Below are 13,080 nucleotides of genomic sequence, written 5' to 3' on the forward strand. Positions count from 1 at the left end.
CTGCCGCTTGATGTTCCCAAGCAGGTGGCTGTCTCTAAATACAGCACGCGCCTTGACGCCTCCTCGGATTAGCTCAGCGCTACATCCCTGATGGAACAGGGAACAGCCACAAAAATGAGAAGTCTGCATTAAGCAAATCTTATGCAAAAAACCCACACTACTTCTCTCCCCACGTAAGCTATATTGCTGTGCCTGCCAGCACAGAGCTCTCCCCGTGAAAGACATGTCGGTCAACGCAACCGAGACACGGTCCCAAATGCCCCATGTGACCCAGTTCTAATAATAAGCTACCAGGAAAGAGGGGACAGCTAATGTGAGGGGTGAGTTCAAAATAACCACCATGAGAGCAGCTGTTCTGGCCTCACCGAAGGTCCATCGAGACCACTATCCTGCCTCTGACTGCGGCTGTAAGTGGATGCCTACAGAGAATAAGAACACACAAGCATGAATTATACTGCTTTCTAACACTCTCCCAGCTTCCAGCTGGCTGCAGCTCATGAGCTTCCAGATCTGGATGGAGTTTCTAGGTATTTGTAACCCCGAATGGATTTCTGTTCCATGAAGTTTTCCAGCTACCCTTTGAACTTTCACAGGCTTTTACCCTGTGCAGCATCCTGTGGCACGGGGTTACACAGTTCACCTAAACTCCCTCCTCTCGTCTCAGACCTGGCTTCGACTGACTTCACCTGGTGCCCTCAATTCTTGTACTGGAAAATAAAATCAAGGGAAGTTTCCACTGGAATTTTACTTTTACAGGTGACACCATGGGTTTCTGATTGCTTTAAGCAGATTTAAGTCTGCCATAGCTGTAGCTGAGACAGTCCCTTTCACCGTGCTCTCTGCTCACAGACACACTCTCGCAGCCTCTGCTGAGCTGGCACTAGCCCTAATGACCCACTTGGTTAGGTGGCCCAAAAGAACAGAAAATTGGTTTTCAGATCCTCTTCAGAGGAGGTCTGACTCTTCTTTCTGGCGTAGTCCTTTCCCATGGGAGGAGCTCATTCCTGAACCGTATGCACTGTGCCTGTGAACTTTGTCGGATGCATTCTTCAGCTAAACACTAAAAAAAAAACCATTTAAAAGAGATAAAAGAACTAAGAACAGATTGAGGAGAGACCCCACGATAAGGCAAGACTGGGGCAAAACGGAAGGCAATCGGCTCCTCACCAGGCTGTGGGCTCCTGGGAGGGGACGCAGGCACGGCTGCATGAGTTTAGGTGCTCTGGCCAGCCCAGCAGGTACCCAGATTACCTTTAGGTACTTAAATATTATTCTGAATGGGACCCTCCCTCAGCTAGGAGTTACCATTCAGTGTTTAGTCTCCTGGGTTGTGTAGACCCTACTGACAGATGTGCATTTTCTGAACAAAGTGCCACTAGTGAGGCAGTATTTTGCTTTTGTTCCTTAGTCTAACTTGCCGAACCACTACTTGAAATATAAGTTTTCCTGTTGATAGTGGAAAACAATGAAGGACTAATGTCATGTCACATCATGACCTGAACTATGGGTAGTGTAAGTGACAGGTGAGAAGGTGTCTTTTCCTCCTAGCACATCACAGCAGACTGTTTCCTATTTTATGAAGTTACAGGACTAATTCTACCTCTTTTGCTTATGTTGACTGGAATCTTTTTCCCTGAGCAGACCTGGAGCCAAAGTTAAGCTGTATATAAGGCAGGAAATACAGGCAACACACTCCACAGATTAAAAACACTTCTGTGATTTGCCAGTGCCCTTGAAAAGAGTTTCTAACTAATTCATTCCCTCCGCTGGGGTAAGTAAGTCTTGCTGTACAAGATCACTATCATGTCATTGGTGGCATGGATGCCATACTGACTCAGCTTCGCTCCCTATTCTTCTCTTCTCTACCCTGGTGAAACAATACTCTCCCAGGATGAGCAGTATCTCCGAGAGCAGGTACTAATTTACAACAGGAGCAGCTTTCGCAGCTGTGGCTTTGTGGGACAGATGTTCAGGGGCATGCGAAGCATTATCCTGATGGGAGGTTCCATTAATCTTGCTCACATGTGTCTAATTTTGCCCAGCCTAAAGCCATTAAGATGCATTATTTCACTCACATGAATTTCAGATTTTTCAATGCCATGTCTTCAAAAGATTTCCAGAGTAAAACCTACTGTAACGTGAATGAAGTATAAATTATAATGAAATATTAACTCATATAAATCTCTATTAAGTCTAATGGAGAACTTCAAAGCAAACACAGCTCCTCCTCCACCACTCGTCTGCTTTGTGAGGTATAAAGATGGTCCTAGCACTATTGGGTTTTAAATGTGATTTTCTATTTGATCTTTTTACACTACAATGTCTTCTCTTTCTCTTGTCAGTGGAGCTCTTTGGCAAGATTTAGGAAAACCTGAACAGACAGTCGAACAGACCTCTGAAAGGATCTTAAGTATGCTTATTTTGCAAAGCTTTCGTGTATGCTGAAATAGAGAGGGATTTCTACATTGCCATAACTGCTAGGCAGAACCATCATTCAGGTCATAACCTCTCCAAGAATTCAGGAGGATAGGGAGTCGGGGAAGGAAGAGGTTCAACTCACAAGTCTTCTAATAACCTTGCAAGTTTCTTCTGGCGGAGAGGAAAATTATCAGAACTGATGCTCCAAATCCAAACAAACAAGCAGAAATGTATTTACTTTGTCTGGCAGGGGACGTCAGCTTATCAATAAATCAAACCAGCAGCAAAGGGCAAAAGTAGATTTGATTATCGCGTCATGGTTCACCACAAGGTAACAAGCTAATTTTCAGGCAGAGTGGTAGCATGAATTTCAAATGCTGCTGTATGAAAAATCACATTGGTTTAAGTACCAATTAACTGGCGATAGGAAAAGTGACATCCTCAAAACAGCTCAAAACTGATTTGTACCAATTAAGCCTAGCCATCAATGTAAGTTAAGATCCTACCTGATAAACCAGGGATGATTCAGAGCCACTTACACAGAGCTGATTTGGGATAATTTGGAAGGAGAGTGAACTGACGAGTTCAAGCTTACAAAATGCTTTGAAGATCTGACTTTTTTTTTTTTTAATGTCCTCAATATACTACATAATACACATTATCTTGCTGAAAACATATTTACACAAGAAAAGGTTTGTGGGTTTGCTGACCCAGAGACTGCAGAGCGCGCCGCACAGAAGTTTATTCTGCTGGTGTGGGTCTTCAGGCTGTCACAGCTTTCTGTAGTGCTGCAATATTTAACAGATCAGCGAAAGAAGAGTGTTTCTGTAGCAGTGTCTGGGCTCTTAAGAAATCGCCCTTGCCACATCACCAGGCCTGAAACACAAAAAGCTTTTCTTATGAGAACATGCACATGAGAACTGTAACCAACCCGAGGAAGCTGGTTACGTTACACTCCCAAGCAAAGGGGACTCAAAGATACTGTACAGCTAGATGCAGTTACTGAACTTGCCTCTGGCATTAGCACAAACCAGGAACAAACACGGTCCATCTTAACCACTCCAGTGGAGTGATCTGGTAGCACCACACTAGGCACAGCAGCTCTGCAGCACACGGAGCTTACATTGGCTGTGCTGGTCTTGGAGGAACTGAGCTATCAGAATTAATCCATTTACAGTTCTGTTGACTTTTTGCTTTGATGCACAAATTTCTTCATTTTTTCAACATGCATTGATCACAGGAAGCTGCATGTGCACAATGGCTACAAAGGCTGAAACCCAGATAGGTGAATGTAAATGGGTTTGCCCTTTCAGCAGTCCTTCTTCTGCCGTAGCTGAACATCCAGATTTCGCAGGTGTTTTAGAAAGCCACGGTTGGGTGAAATCCATCGATGTTCCTTCACTGTTTTGATGGCTTCAACCAATGAGAGGTGGTGATTTATCATGAGATATGCTAGGACTAGGGAAGCTGACCTGCTTACTCCAACTGCACAGTGTACCAAAATTTTAGCTGCTTAAAAAAAAAAAAAATTATAACCATAGAACAGAAACAGTACAGAGGATGAAGTTTAATTCAAAGGGAGGGCAAACCCCTTCTGCCTTCTCCAGTTTGGTCAGAGTAGCATCGCAAATACGAGGTATTTCTTACCCTTCTGATAGATCACATGAAGTGCTAACAATTAAGTCTAATTTGCAACTGTTGCACTCAGTTGTATGAGAAATGCCATAAGATCCCAACCTGATCTCAGAGACACCTGTAAATCAAAGAAAACCCTGTTGAAGGAATGAAGTTGTTCAGTTGCGAGCAAGAGGAAAATCAGATCCACTGATTTCAGAGGGCCTTCAAGAATGCTAAAGTCTGTCCTGAAAGGATGGCACTAACACGTTAGCCACCAAGAAAAATGACTGGCCTAGTACCATTGCATAATAAGGCAATTTGCTGTGACTGTAATTCTCTTTTGAAGGCAGAACTTGTGACACAGACTGAGACAGCTCCATTAATGCCAGTTTACTCATGCTAAGAAATGGTCTTTTATATAATACAGGTTAATTAGTATTTTATTGCACCAGTGCCAAGAAGCTCAGTCTCTTGTGCAACATGCTACAAATCTCCTTCGGTAAAGGTAAATCTTTTCCGCAGGGGCACAGCCCTGTTCATGCAGGAAGCTCATCTGCAATATATGAGCCTCTTCATGAGGTTGGTGGCTGTAGAAATCGAGACTGTTGTCTCTTTATTCATTTATTCTTACAAATGCAGTTGCCATAAGAGGATCTCAAAAGAGGCTGTCAAAAGGGTGCTTCTCCCTTTTTGAATCAGCCTTTCCTTCCAGATATGTTTTCTCTACTCTGCCTCCTTTCCTCTCTTCCGCGGTCTCTTTCCTGCACTGTTCACCCCTTTTTCTCATGTCAACTTTTTTGGGACCTAGTTAGGGCTACACACATGTACTCAGCACTCTGGCCTCCCACCACCCACCATGCAGGTGACCAGCGGCTGGCAGGAGACCATGTAGTGACTTGTCCACCACTGAGCTTGTGGTGCTGACCTGTTATAAGAGGCTGCCAACTTGCAGAAAAATGCCACCAACAATAATTTTGTACCTCCTGGCGTGTTCAAGGCATTGTGGATAAACTGTGCCGCAGAGAAGAAGAACTGGCTTATATCAAAGCTTGGGAGGTCATGGGCTGGTACACCATAGTAATCAATGGTCGCTCCATAGAAGTCCTGGCCTCCATGGCTGTATGCTGTGCCGTGGGCAGCATTTAAAACATGGGTCACACCCATCTTCCACAAATCAAATCTGTTGTGAGCTGTTACTCTGAGGAAAAGACAAGCACAAACAAATGGAGATGGGCGCAGAGATATTCACGGAGCAGGAGAAGCCCCGCGATTGCATCTCCTGAGCCATTTGCTGGAGCCTCAGCCCTGTGCGTTGCCTCTAAGGGCTAACCCAAAAGCAAGTACCAGCTTAGTCATAATTTTATCTCGGAAACCGTGCTGTGCGCAGTGTAAATGACAGCAATTAGCACAACTATGAGCTGCTAAAGCTGCAGCTATGAGGCACACTAGCAGACAGAGCATACAGCGGGGGTGTGCCCGTAAATCTGTACTTACAGGTCTCCTAAGAAGAGATTAGGCCATACTTCATCAACGTGGTTGCAAGAAGGCCGCCCGGTGCTCAGGAGCTGCTCGATATCTTTAAGGGAGGGGACGTCCCCTGTGCATGCTCCAGTGCCTTCGAGTCCCTGGGGGCCCAGCGCCTCTGCCCCAGACATGCCGGGAGCCCAGGAGAGACCCGGCTCCCACCGGCCAGCGGCACGGTGCTGTGGGCTGGGGTGCTGCCAGCCCAGGGCCGTCACAGGGGAAGGCGGAAGATGGGCTGGGGCAGGTGCCGGGCAGCTGCTGCTGAGCCATGGCACCCCCGTGCCGTAGCGTCCCCCAAACCCCTCCCCGTGGCTGGCTGCTCGCCTCCGCATTGCCCTGGCAGGCACAGACAGTTGAAACAGATGCATGGACGGCCATCAAGGCACAGCCATGACTGCCCTCGGCAGTGTCCTCAACACAGTGGCAGCAGCCAGCGAGATCTGGCCGTTCGTCACAAGCAATTAAAGGCCCAATAAAGGAAAACAGAAACCTGTCCAGTGCAAGAAGACTGGCAGCTTTTTCCCAGTAACAACTGTGTCCCAGTTACTTTGAGGTGCTTGAAAACATAGCTGCGAAAGGGTCAGAAATGCACCAGCGGGTCCTACCAACATGGTCACCAGGAGGTTAAATTAACCACCAAGCAGATGATGATGCCTTGCCTATCACCAGTGATCTAGAGGAATGTATTTCTTGACGCTACTGTTTTTTCACCAAGTAAAATAATCTGAGCCTAACCGTATGTTATATGTTTAATTTTTTCCATTGCAGTCCCTGCTTTCACCGATGTGTTAATACAATACACCTGCCACAAATTGTATGGTACCTCCCTCTGTTGAGGAAAGAACAAAGAAGGTGAGTATAATGGTTGACAGGTGAAACTTGTAAGCCACTGAGTTAGTTCATGCAGGAAGGTCTGGTGAGCCACAGGTTGGAGACTCACCATGTCAAATTGCAGAGTTAGTGGGCCCTTTCAAGTAGAGAAGTGCCTGTACTTCTGGTCTGCAGGCTGTGGGGCTACAAAGCTATCACTGATGGAGCTATAGGGCAGAACCCATGAAATGCTGGTGCTCTTTGTAAGTCTGGTAGCTGGCAATGCAGAGCACAGTTCCTCTACCAAAAGAGTCCAGAAGAGAAGGTGACCCAAGAGGACAAGCTTGCTGCTGATATTATTCCCTGTAGAAAAAGAGGCGAAGAACCCATGGTCAGGTCTGAACCACCTTTATTCCACGTGCATTGACTTACTATGACGGAGAAAGAGTTTTCTTTATTTTATCAAGAGACGTATCATAGAGAGCCTTTTGAAACCAGGTATTAAAGACTGGATTAGTTAACTATGCATAGAAGTACTGAGGGTGAGAGATCACCCTAATACAAGGTGATAGTTTCCAGCATCAGAGGGCAAAACTAATGTGTTTAAAAAAAAAAAAGAAAGAAGTTACTTTCAGTCTCTCATGAAGCAGAAATTGTTTAAATTCTGTGGCTTTAGAGAAGAAACTGTTTAAGAGCCTCTTGTATACAAAGAGTCTATTAGCTCCTATTGTTCTGGCCTAAAAGGTGAAAAAAGAAACTGCAAGCCACAGTGCTGCTGGGCTTATTTCGGGGGGGGCAGTGGGACACACAGCCAGGCTCCGCTGGGGGTGCGGCAGCCAGCTGGCCACATCCAGGAGAGAACTGCAAAAACGGTTACAGTTCAAGCGCTATGTATATGTCCTTAATGTGTTGTTTCTCTGTTTTGTTCTTTTTTTCCTTTGGTAAACCAGTGCTTTTTTAAGCTGATTGACTTGTACTCATGAACGAGGAAAAAACGACTGAGCAGATTAAGTTGTTTAATTTAGTTTACTTTTCTCATGTTTCTGGGTGGAGGCTTAACCTTGAGGCTTTACTAGCAGGATTTTTTAAATATAAGTCCTGCCCTTCTGTTGCCAGTCAAGTTCTGTCAGAAATCTGCCACTCATGTTCAATTCTGACCCTTTTCAGCTGTAAAACCTTTATTGGCCTCTACCTCAAATGCACTGACTAAGAATTCAGAGTTCATCTGCGGCATGAAAGCTTTTGAGCAGAAAAACATGAACTCCAGAAGAAAGATCTCCAAGCCCCGTGTGCCTCCAACATTTGTATGGCATAAATCCATTTGCTTCAAAACTCTGGGCCTTCTACACCTAGCATCTTCTAAACATTTAATAGCCTGTAAACATGACTTCGGTAAAGCTGTGTTACTGACTTTTTTTTTGCCAGGAGTTGTCTTTGAAACAGACAGGAGGCAGAAATCTGGCTTTCAGACCGCCTCTGTTACTCATTAACCCACAGGATGTAACCACTAGAGAGAACAAGACCATCTCTTCCTGCTCTTCTTTACGGTGAGGGTGACAAGAGCACTGGAACAGGCTGCCCAGGGAGGTTGTGGAGTCCCCTTCTCTGGAGATTTTCAAGACCCGCCTGGATGCAGCCCTGAGGGATGTGCTTTAGGCAATCCTGCTCTAGCAGGGGAGTTGGACTAGATGGTCTCTAGAGGTCCCTTCCAACTCTGAAGATTCCGTGATTCCGTGTTCTCCCTTGCCTGCTATAGTGCCCACGGCACAGGGCTTGGATGTCTCAGAATATACGTCTCCTTCCATGTGTTTACACAGGATTTAGCCATCAGGTCTGTGGGTCAATCCAGAACAGTCAGGCTTTCCTCTACTGAGATGTACCTTGACATGAAAATCCCAGGAAGGTGGAAATCCTCAGCAGAAGTGCTAACTCCCCTAAGTGAAGCTGAAGGCTTTGCTCCATCATCTCCTTGCTCCTGCAGTGCCTTATTTTGCCTTTGTGTTAACATTCAGGGAAAGGCCACGATTCTGAGTTTGTGAAGAGTTGTTGTATTTTAGTTTGTATAAAAAGTAGCCTGAATTCAAATGCTAAAAAACTATGGAAAACGCAAACTTTGTCCTCAAATTTGGCAGGACATTCCTTCCAGGTGTAATCTTTTGTCCAGATGGGTTTGTTTCTGCAGTTTTGTTTCTTTCCTGTCCCTTTTAAAGCTGCTAAGGATGGATGTAAAAAGCAACAAACTGATATATGGTCACACTGAATGGAGGTAAAAATCGGCTTTCTGTGCAGTAGGGGCTTTTTGAGATTCCAAGAATTTGGACATTCTCCTGACTGTGGGGATGGTGGACAGCTCTAAGCCAAACGTCTGTGTGCAATGGTATATGTGATCATAAAGTAGCTGCTGTTTCAGTTGAAATGAATTCATGATTAATTTCGGAACACCCAACAGAAGGCATCCTATTAAGGAGTGGACTATGCCTTTGTGATTACTTTGTAGGTAGTACTTGGTACAATAATCTAAATCAAACATTCCCTGGCTAATAATGTTTTAGGTGGCAACAGTGTAAACTGCCATGGCATGCTCTAGTAGCACGCAACATGGCATTACCAGGAAAAAGTGCAGAGGTCAGAAACAGGACGTTCATGGAGGCTCTTCTCTTGAAAATTCTGCTATTGCTACTAACTGATGCTGTGCCTGTGACACCCTTCCATCTCTCTGGTGAAAACTGGGCCAAAAATCAAACTTCCTTCATGTATCCTGAAAGAAAAAGTTTTTATAGTGAAAACGTTACAGCATGGAAGTTCAGCTAGCTACGATTCTATAGCTATGTTTCTACAGATACAGTCATCTCCAGACGCAAAAGATCTACTCATTTCACTCATTAGCCTCTTTTCAGGATTTGGTTTTTGGGATGGTTAGCTATAAGTGAGACAGTTTTCTGGTGTTCTACAACACTAATGTATTTTTAATGTATGGAACAATTTTTTCTTATTAGTACATGGAGATTACTCTTCCCCCCCCCAGTTTATTTTCTGCCTTGAAAAATAATTGTGTTTCACAAGTTCGATTAATTCTTAGGCATTCAGTCCCTTTTTCTTCCATTATAGGAGTAAGAAATTTGAAGATAAAATAGATGCTTGAAAGTTCACACATGATAGTTCTCAGCGTGCTTCAACTGAAGCACAGAGATTACAAGGAAATTATAAGGCAGGACCTGATCTGTACAAAATCCAGATTATCAAAAAACCCCACCCCAAAACCCAGAAAAAGAAAACATTGTGATTTAGATCAATTAGCGCTTCTAGTGAAGGTTGTATTCTTTGCCGGAAGAGAATTTTCATAAGCAATTTATTTTCTGTTCAGCTGGGGCCTTTTTTCCCTGCATATGGTCTTGAGATTTATTTCAGATAGATTATTTCAAATTATTAAATGCTAACAGTATTATTTAATGACAAAGTGCTTAAAAAAGCCCCAAACCTATTACATTAACACATCTCTTTTGCTATATAATATTTTATAACAGGAGCTAGTTGGGAAATTTCAATATACATTTCCTTTCATTTTTTTTTTTATTAAATGTCAGCCTGAACATTGAATCAATATAACTATGTGAATTGAATAAATTGTTTTCTATCCAAAGATACACCCAGTGTAATTACACATTTTAAAGACTTTTTTTTCCCTTGGCAATCTGCAATAGTTTTTAAAATATCTGTAGCATATAATTTGTCATAAATTCTCAGACTGACATGACAGCATTGGCACTGCCTATCAAACTTACATCAATGCCTTCATGTCACATGGCATGAAGTGACATAACTCAAAGTGACGGAATGAGGTTTATTGGAAATTTGTGTTAAATAAAGCACAAATTATTTACATAATTTACCCTTTTAAAGAACATCAAATGTTAGCAAGGAGAAGTAGTTTCCAGCTTTGAAGTGCAGCGGCTCAGCAGTTATTACACGTCTACTTTCATGTAAGAGTTACAAGTTTTAAATTGTGCTCTTTACCACTTTTCTCTGCAAGCTAATTTGGTCATTTTAAAAATACTTGTTAGGTGATGAAACTAGACAGAGCAGAAAAATGCCATGAGCAGTGATACCTTCAGATAGAAACCAACTGTCAAGGCTTTCCCCGGTGCTGAGGTTGCCAAATGGCTGCCATAGACCAGCCCAGTAGCCCCCACGGCCAGGCACAGGGCTGTCTCCAGTGACGCGTGGCCAGGATCCGCCTTCTCTGCTTTTACTGCGGATGCGATGCTTGGCCAGCGGTTGACTGCATGGAAATGTATTGCTGATATAACACACCTTACGGCCTGTAAGCTTCAGAGAGTCCTGGATTCATGTGTATATATAACCACGGCTCATTTTCCAACCTGGACTTCTAAAGTCTGGAGACTGAATTTGGGAAGTCATTTGTACGTGGATTGCTGGTCTTGTTATAAACAGTGTAGGGCAACAGGATAAGGAAACTTCTGCTTTCATTTTTGCTTCCTTCCTGCAATCTGGTGAGCCGGTGGACTCTAGTGCATGTTTATGTTAAAACAAAACAAAACAAACACCAAAAAAATTCCACAACAAAGCCATAGCACTCTGAACAAAGCGGCACTTTCCTGGCACCTTCCATGAAAAGCTAAGAATGAGATCCCAGAAGGTGAGGTAGCTCTAGGACTGTGCTTAAGACACTGTCACAGCGACCAGTTCTGTGATGAGACAGCTCTGTAGCCTGCTGCAGTTACTTTGGCAGCAATTTTACATTTCAGTTTTTACTTATTTTTACATTTTTAGTTTAAACTAGTTTTTCACATCCAAGCAAACGCAACAGTGTATTGTAAATTGTACCAACTTGGCACCTGGAAGTGTGCAAAAAGTTGTGATTCACTGGCAGCTGGTGCAGAAAAATTCATGGCAGAAAAAGTGAAGAATGCATGAAGTAGAGAAGCACCACGAAGTCTTGTTTAACTAAATTGCCTGGCTCTCCTCTAATGTTGTTTTCCTTGCCAGATAACTGCTAGTTATTTTGAATACAAATATGTGGACCTGGAGTATGCAAAATTACCTCAACTTTCAACCAGCTTTATTAACAGGTCCATTATTAACAGGAAGACAAAGTCCAATTCTTTTTTTTTTTTTTCCCACAGATTCATACATATGTGTTCTATGGTTTCCACTAATGAATCCAGGCTTGTCAGTTTTTCATCTAGGGGCTGTAAAGGGAAAGAAGGGGAACATTGTGAGGATGGAAATTGCACTTAATTCCTGCACTGTTTGCAGAGGCTGCTAAACCGGCAAAGGAAGTGGAACATTCCCTCCAACTTCAACAACTCATTTGGGAAACTGCACATCATTTGGTGTAAAAAATAAAAGCACGGTGGAACAGGCTGCTTAGGGATAAGTATCTCTGAACCAGTATCAGGGCACGTGGCAATGAGCAGAATTCTTACAGCGTGTTTCTGTTCTGAGTATGCAGTATTTGATCTATTTAGAATGTACCTAGCCCATTACAATTGAGATTGTACAATCTTCGAGGTTTGCATTAGATTGCTCAATGACTTGACAACTTCATGTAGCTTTGAAGCATTTTGAAATGCAAAATTTTCTTGTTTCACTGTAGCTGCACGTGCCTAAGCATTGCAAAAGATCCTTTTTTTTCCTCTGTGAAGAAAGAATACAAGGCTGAATTCTCTGAAAAGGCTAGTGTCATTAACTTAATGGAGCTACGTTGGCACCCGTTTTTTGCTTCAACCGAAGCTACAACTTAGACTTGTCTTGGACCTCATAGTAATTACATCATCAACAAAGCAAAATCTCAATGTTCTTCTGACTGCATTGTGCTGCTGCAAAGGGCTGGCTGCTGCCACAGCCAGTTGATATTCAAAATCTATTTATTTCTGGAGTCATTTGTTTCTAATTCATCTGTTTCCTTCTGCCCCCTCCATTTGTATTATTCATAGGCTATGGAGCACCTGAAGTTCGGGTGCCTTGCTGAAGCTTTCATAAGTCACCTGTGCTGGTCACGTCTGTGCCGTGGATCACCTTGGATAAACGACTGACTGAGCACTGTCAGACAGCTGCCAGCATTCAGATTTATTTTTCTACAGACATCAGAAAAGAGTAACGGCACAAAAAAAAATGGTGCATCTAAAGAGAAGAGAAATGTTTTGTAACAATGGCTTGATATGAAAATTAACAGTACGAGGGTGCTGCAAGTTTTCTCTGCTATTTTCTCCTGATGTATGCCTTTGAGTGAAGAATGGGGTATTTTCATGACTACACTAGTGGGTTTTTAAATGATGGTAGGATCACACTGTGTTTAATCATTTCTCATTAAAAAAATAAATGAAAATTCTATTTAGTGTGGTTAGAAACTTCCACCTCTTTTGCACATCCAGGCGGTTACTAAGGTACTTCCCAATGATGGACAGAAAGATCTTACTGGGAAAAAAATGCTATAGTTATCTTCCAGGAGTACAGTTTTATACTTTTACCCTGGTTTAAGCATGTTCTGTTTCTCTTTGGTTAGAAAAGGAAGATGCAGTCAGAGAAGCAAGACACCCTCACTTCTCTGTTCAGCTGACCTGTTGGGATTACGGAAGATTTAGCCTTTTTTTGTTTTACGACCCCTAGAAAAAACTTGACGTGGACCACCTATGGGTTTTGGGTTTCTCACACAGCTCAGAGGACTTGCGACTGCACTTCCATCTATTC

General features: G+C 43.2%; 2 protein-coding genes across 3 annotated transcripts in view; both read right to left on the bottom strand.

The window, feature by feature from the left end:
* LOC134517738 (dual specificity protein phosphatase 13B-like) overlaps positions 1–5,633 on the bottom strand; it is a 30,393-nt gene extending 24,760 nt beyond the window's left edge. The window contains exon 1 of one of the 2 annotated variants that reach the window (XM_063339579.1): positions 5,530–5,633. The gene's annotated coding sequence lies outside the window, so the exon portion shown is untranslated. The remainder of the gene's footprint in view (positions 1–5,529) is intronic. The other variant, XM_063339577.1, reaches the window with a different exon arrangement.
* On the bottom strand, positions 3,040–5,737 carry DUSP13A (dual specificity phosphatase 13A). The gene is made up of 3 exons (XM_063339582.1): positions 5,530–5,737; positions 5,016–5,233; positions 3,040–3,927 (listed from the first exon to the last, which is right to left on the bottom strand). Exons 1-3 carry the CDS (start codon positions 5,688–5,690, stop codon positions 3,728–3,730), a joined length of 579 nt encoding a protein of 192 aa, XP_063195652.1. The 5' UTR covers positions 5,691–5,737; the 3' UTR covers positions 3,040–3,727.
* Between the last annotated feature and the right edge of the window lie 7,343 nt (positions 5,738–13,080).

Source organism: Chroicocephalus ridibundus, chromosome 6 (assembly GCF_963924245.1).
Source record: "Chroicocephalus ridibundus chromosome 6, bChrRid1.1, whole genome shotgun sequence".
Classification (NCBI taxonomy): Eukaryota; Metazoa; Chordata; class Aves; order Charadriiformes; family Laridae; genus Chroicocephalus; species Chroicocephalus ridibundus.

What these genes read in the sequence shown, in the direction of transcription:
- DUSP13A (XM_063339582.1), bottom strand. Translation starts at nt 5,690, where the DNA reads ATGTCTGGGGCAGAGGCGCTGGGCCCCCAGGGACTCGAAGGCACTGGA. An exon ending in AATCTCTTCTTAGGAGACCT is followed by an intron (nt 5,234 to 5,529) that starts GTAAGTACAGAT and finishes TCTTTTCCTCAG; the next exon opens with AGTAACAGCTCACAACAGAT. An exon ending in TGCCTTGAACACGCCAGGAG is followed by an intron (nt 3,928 to 5,015) that starts GTACAAAATTAT and finishes TTTTTTAAGCAG; the next exon opens with CTAAAATTTTGGTACACTGT.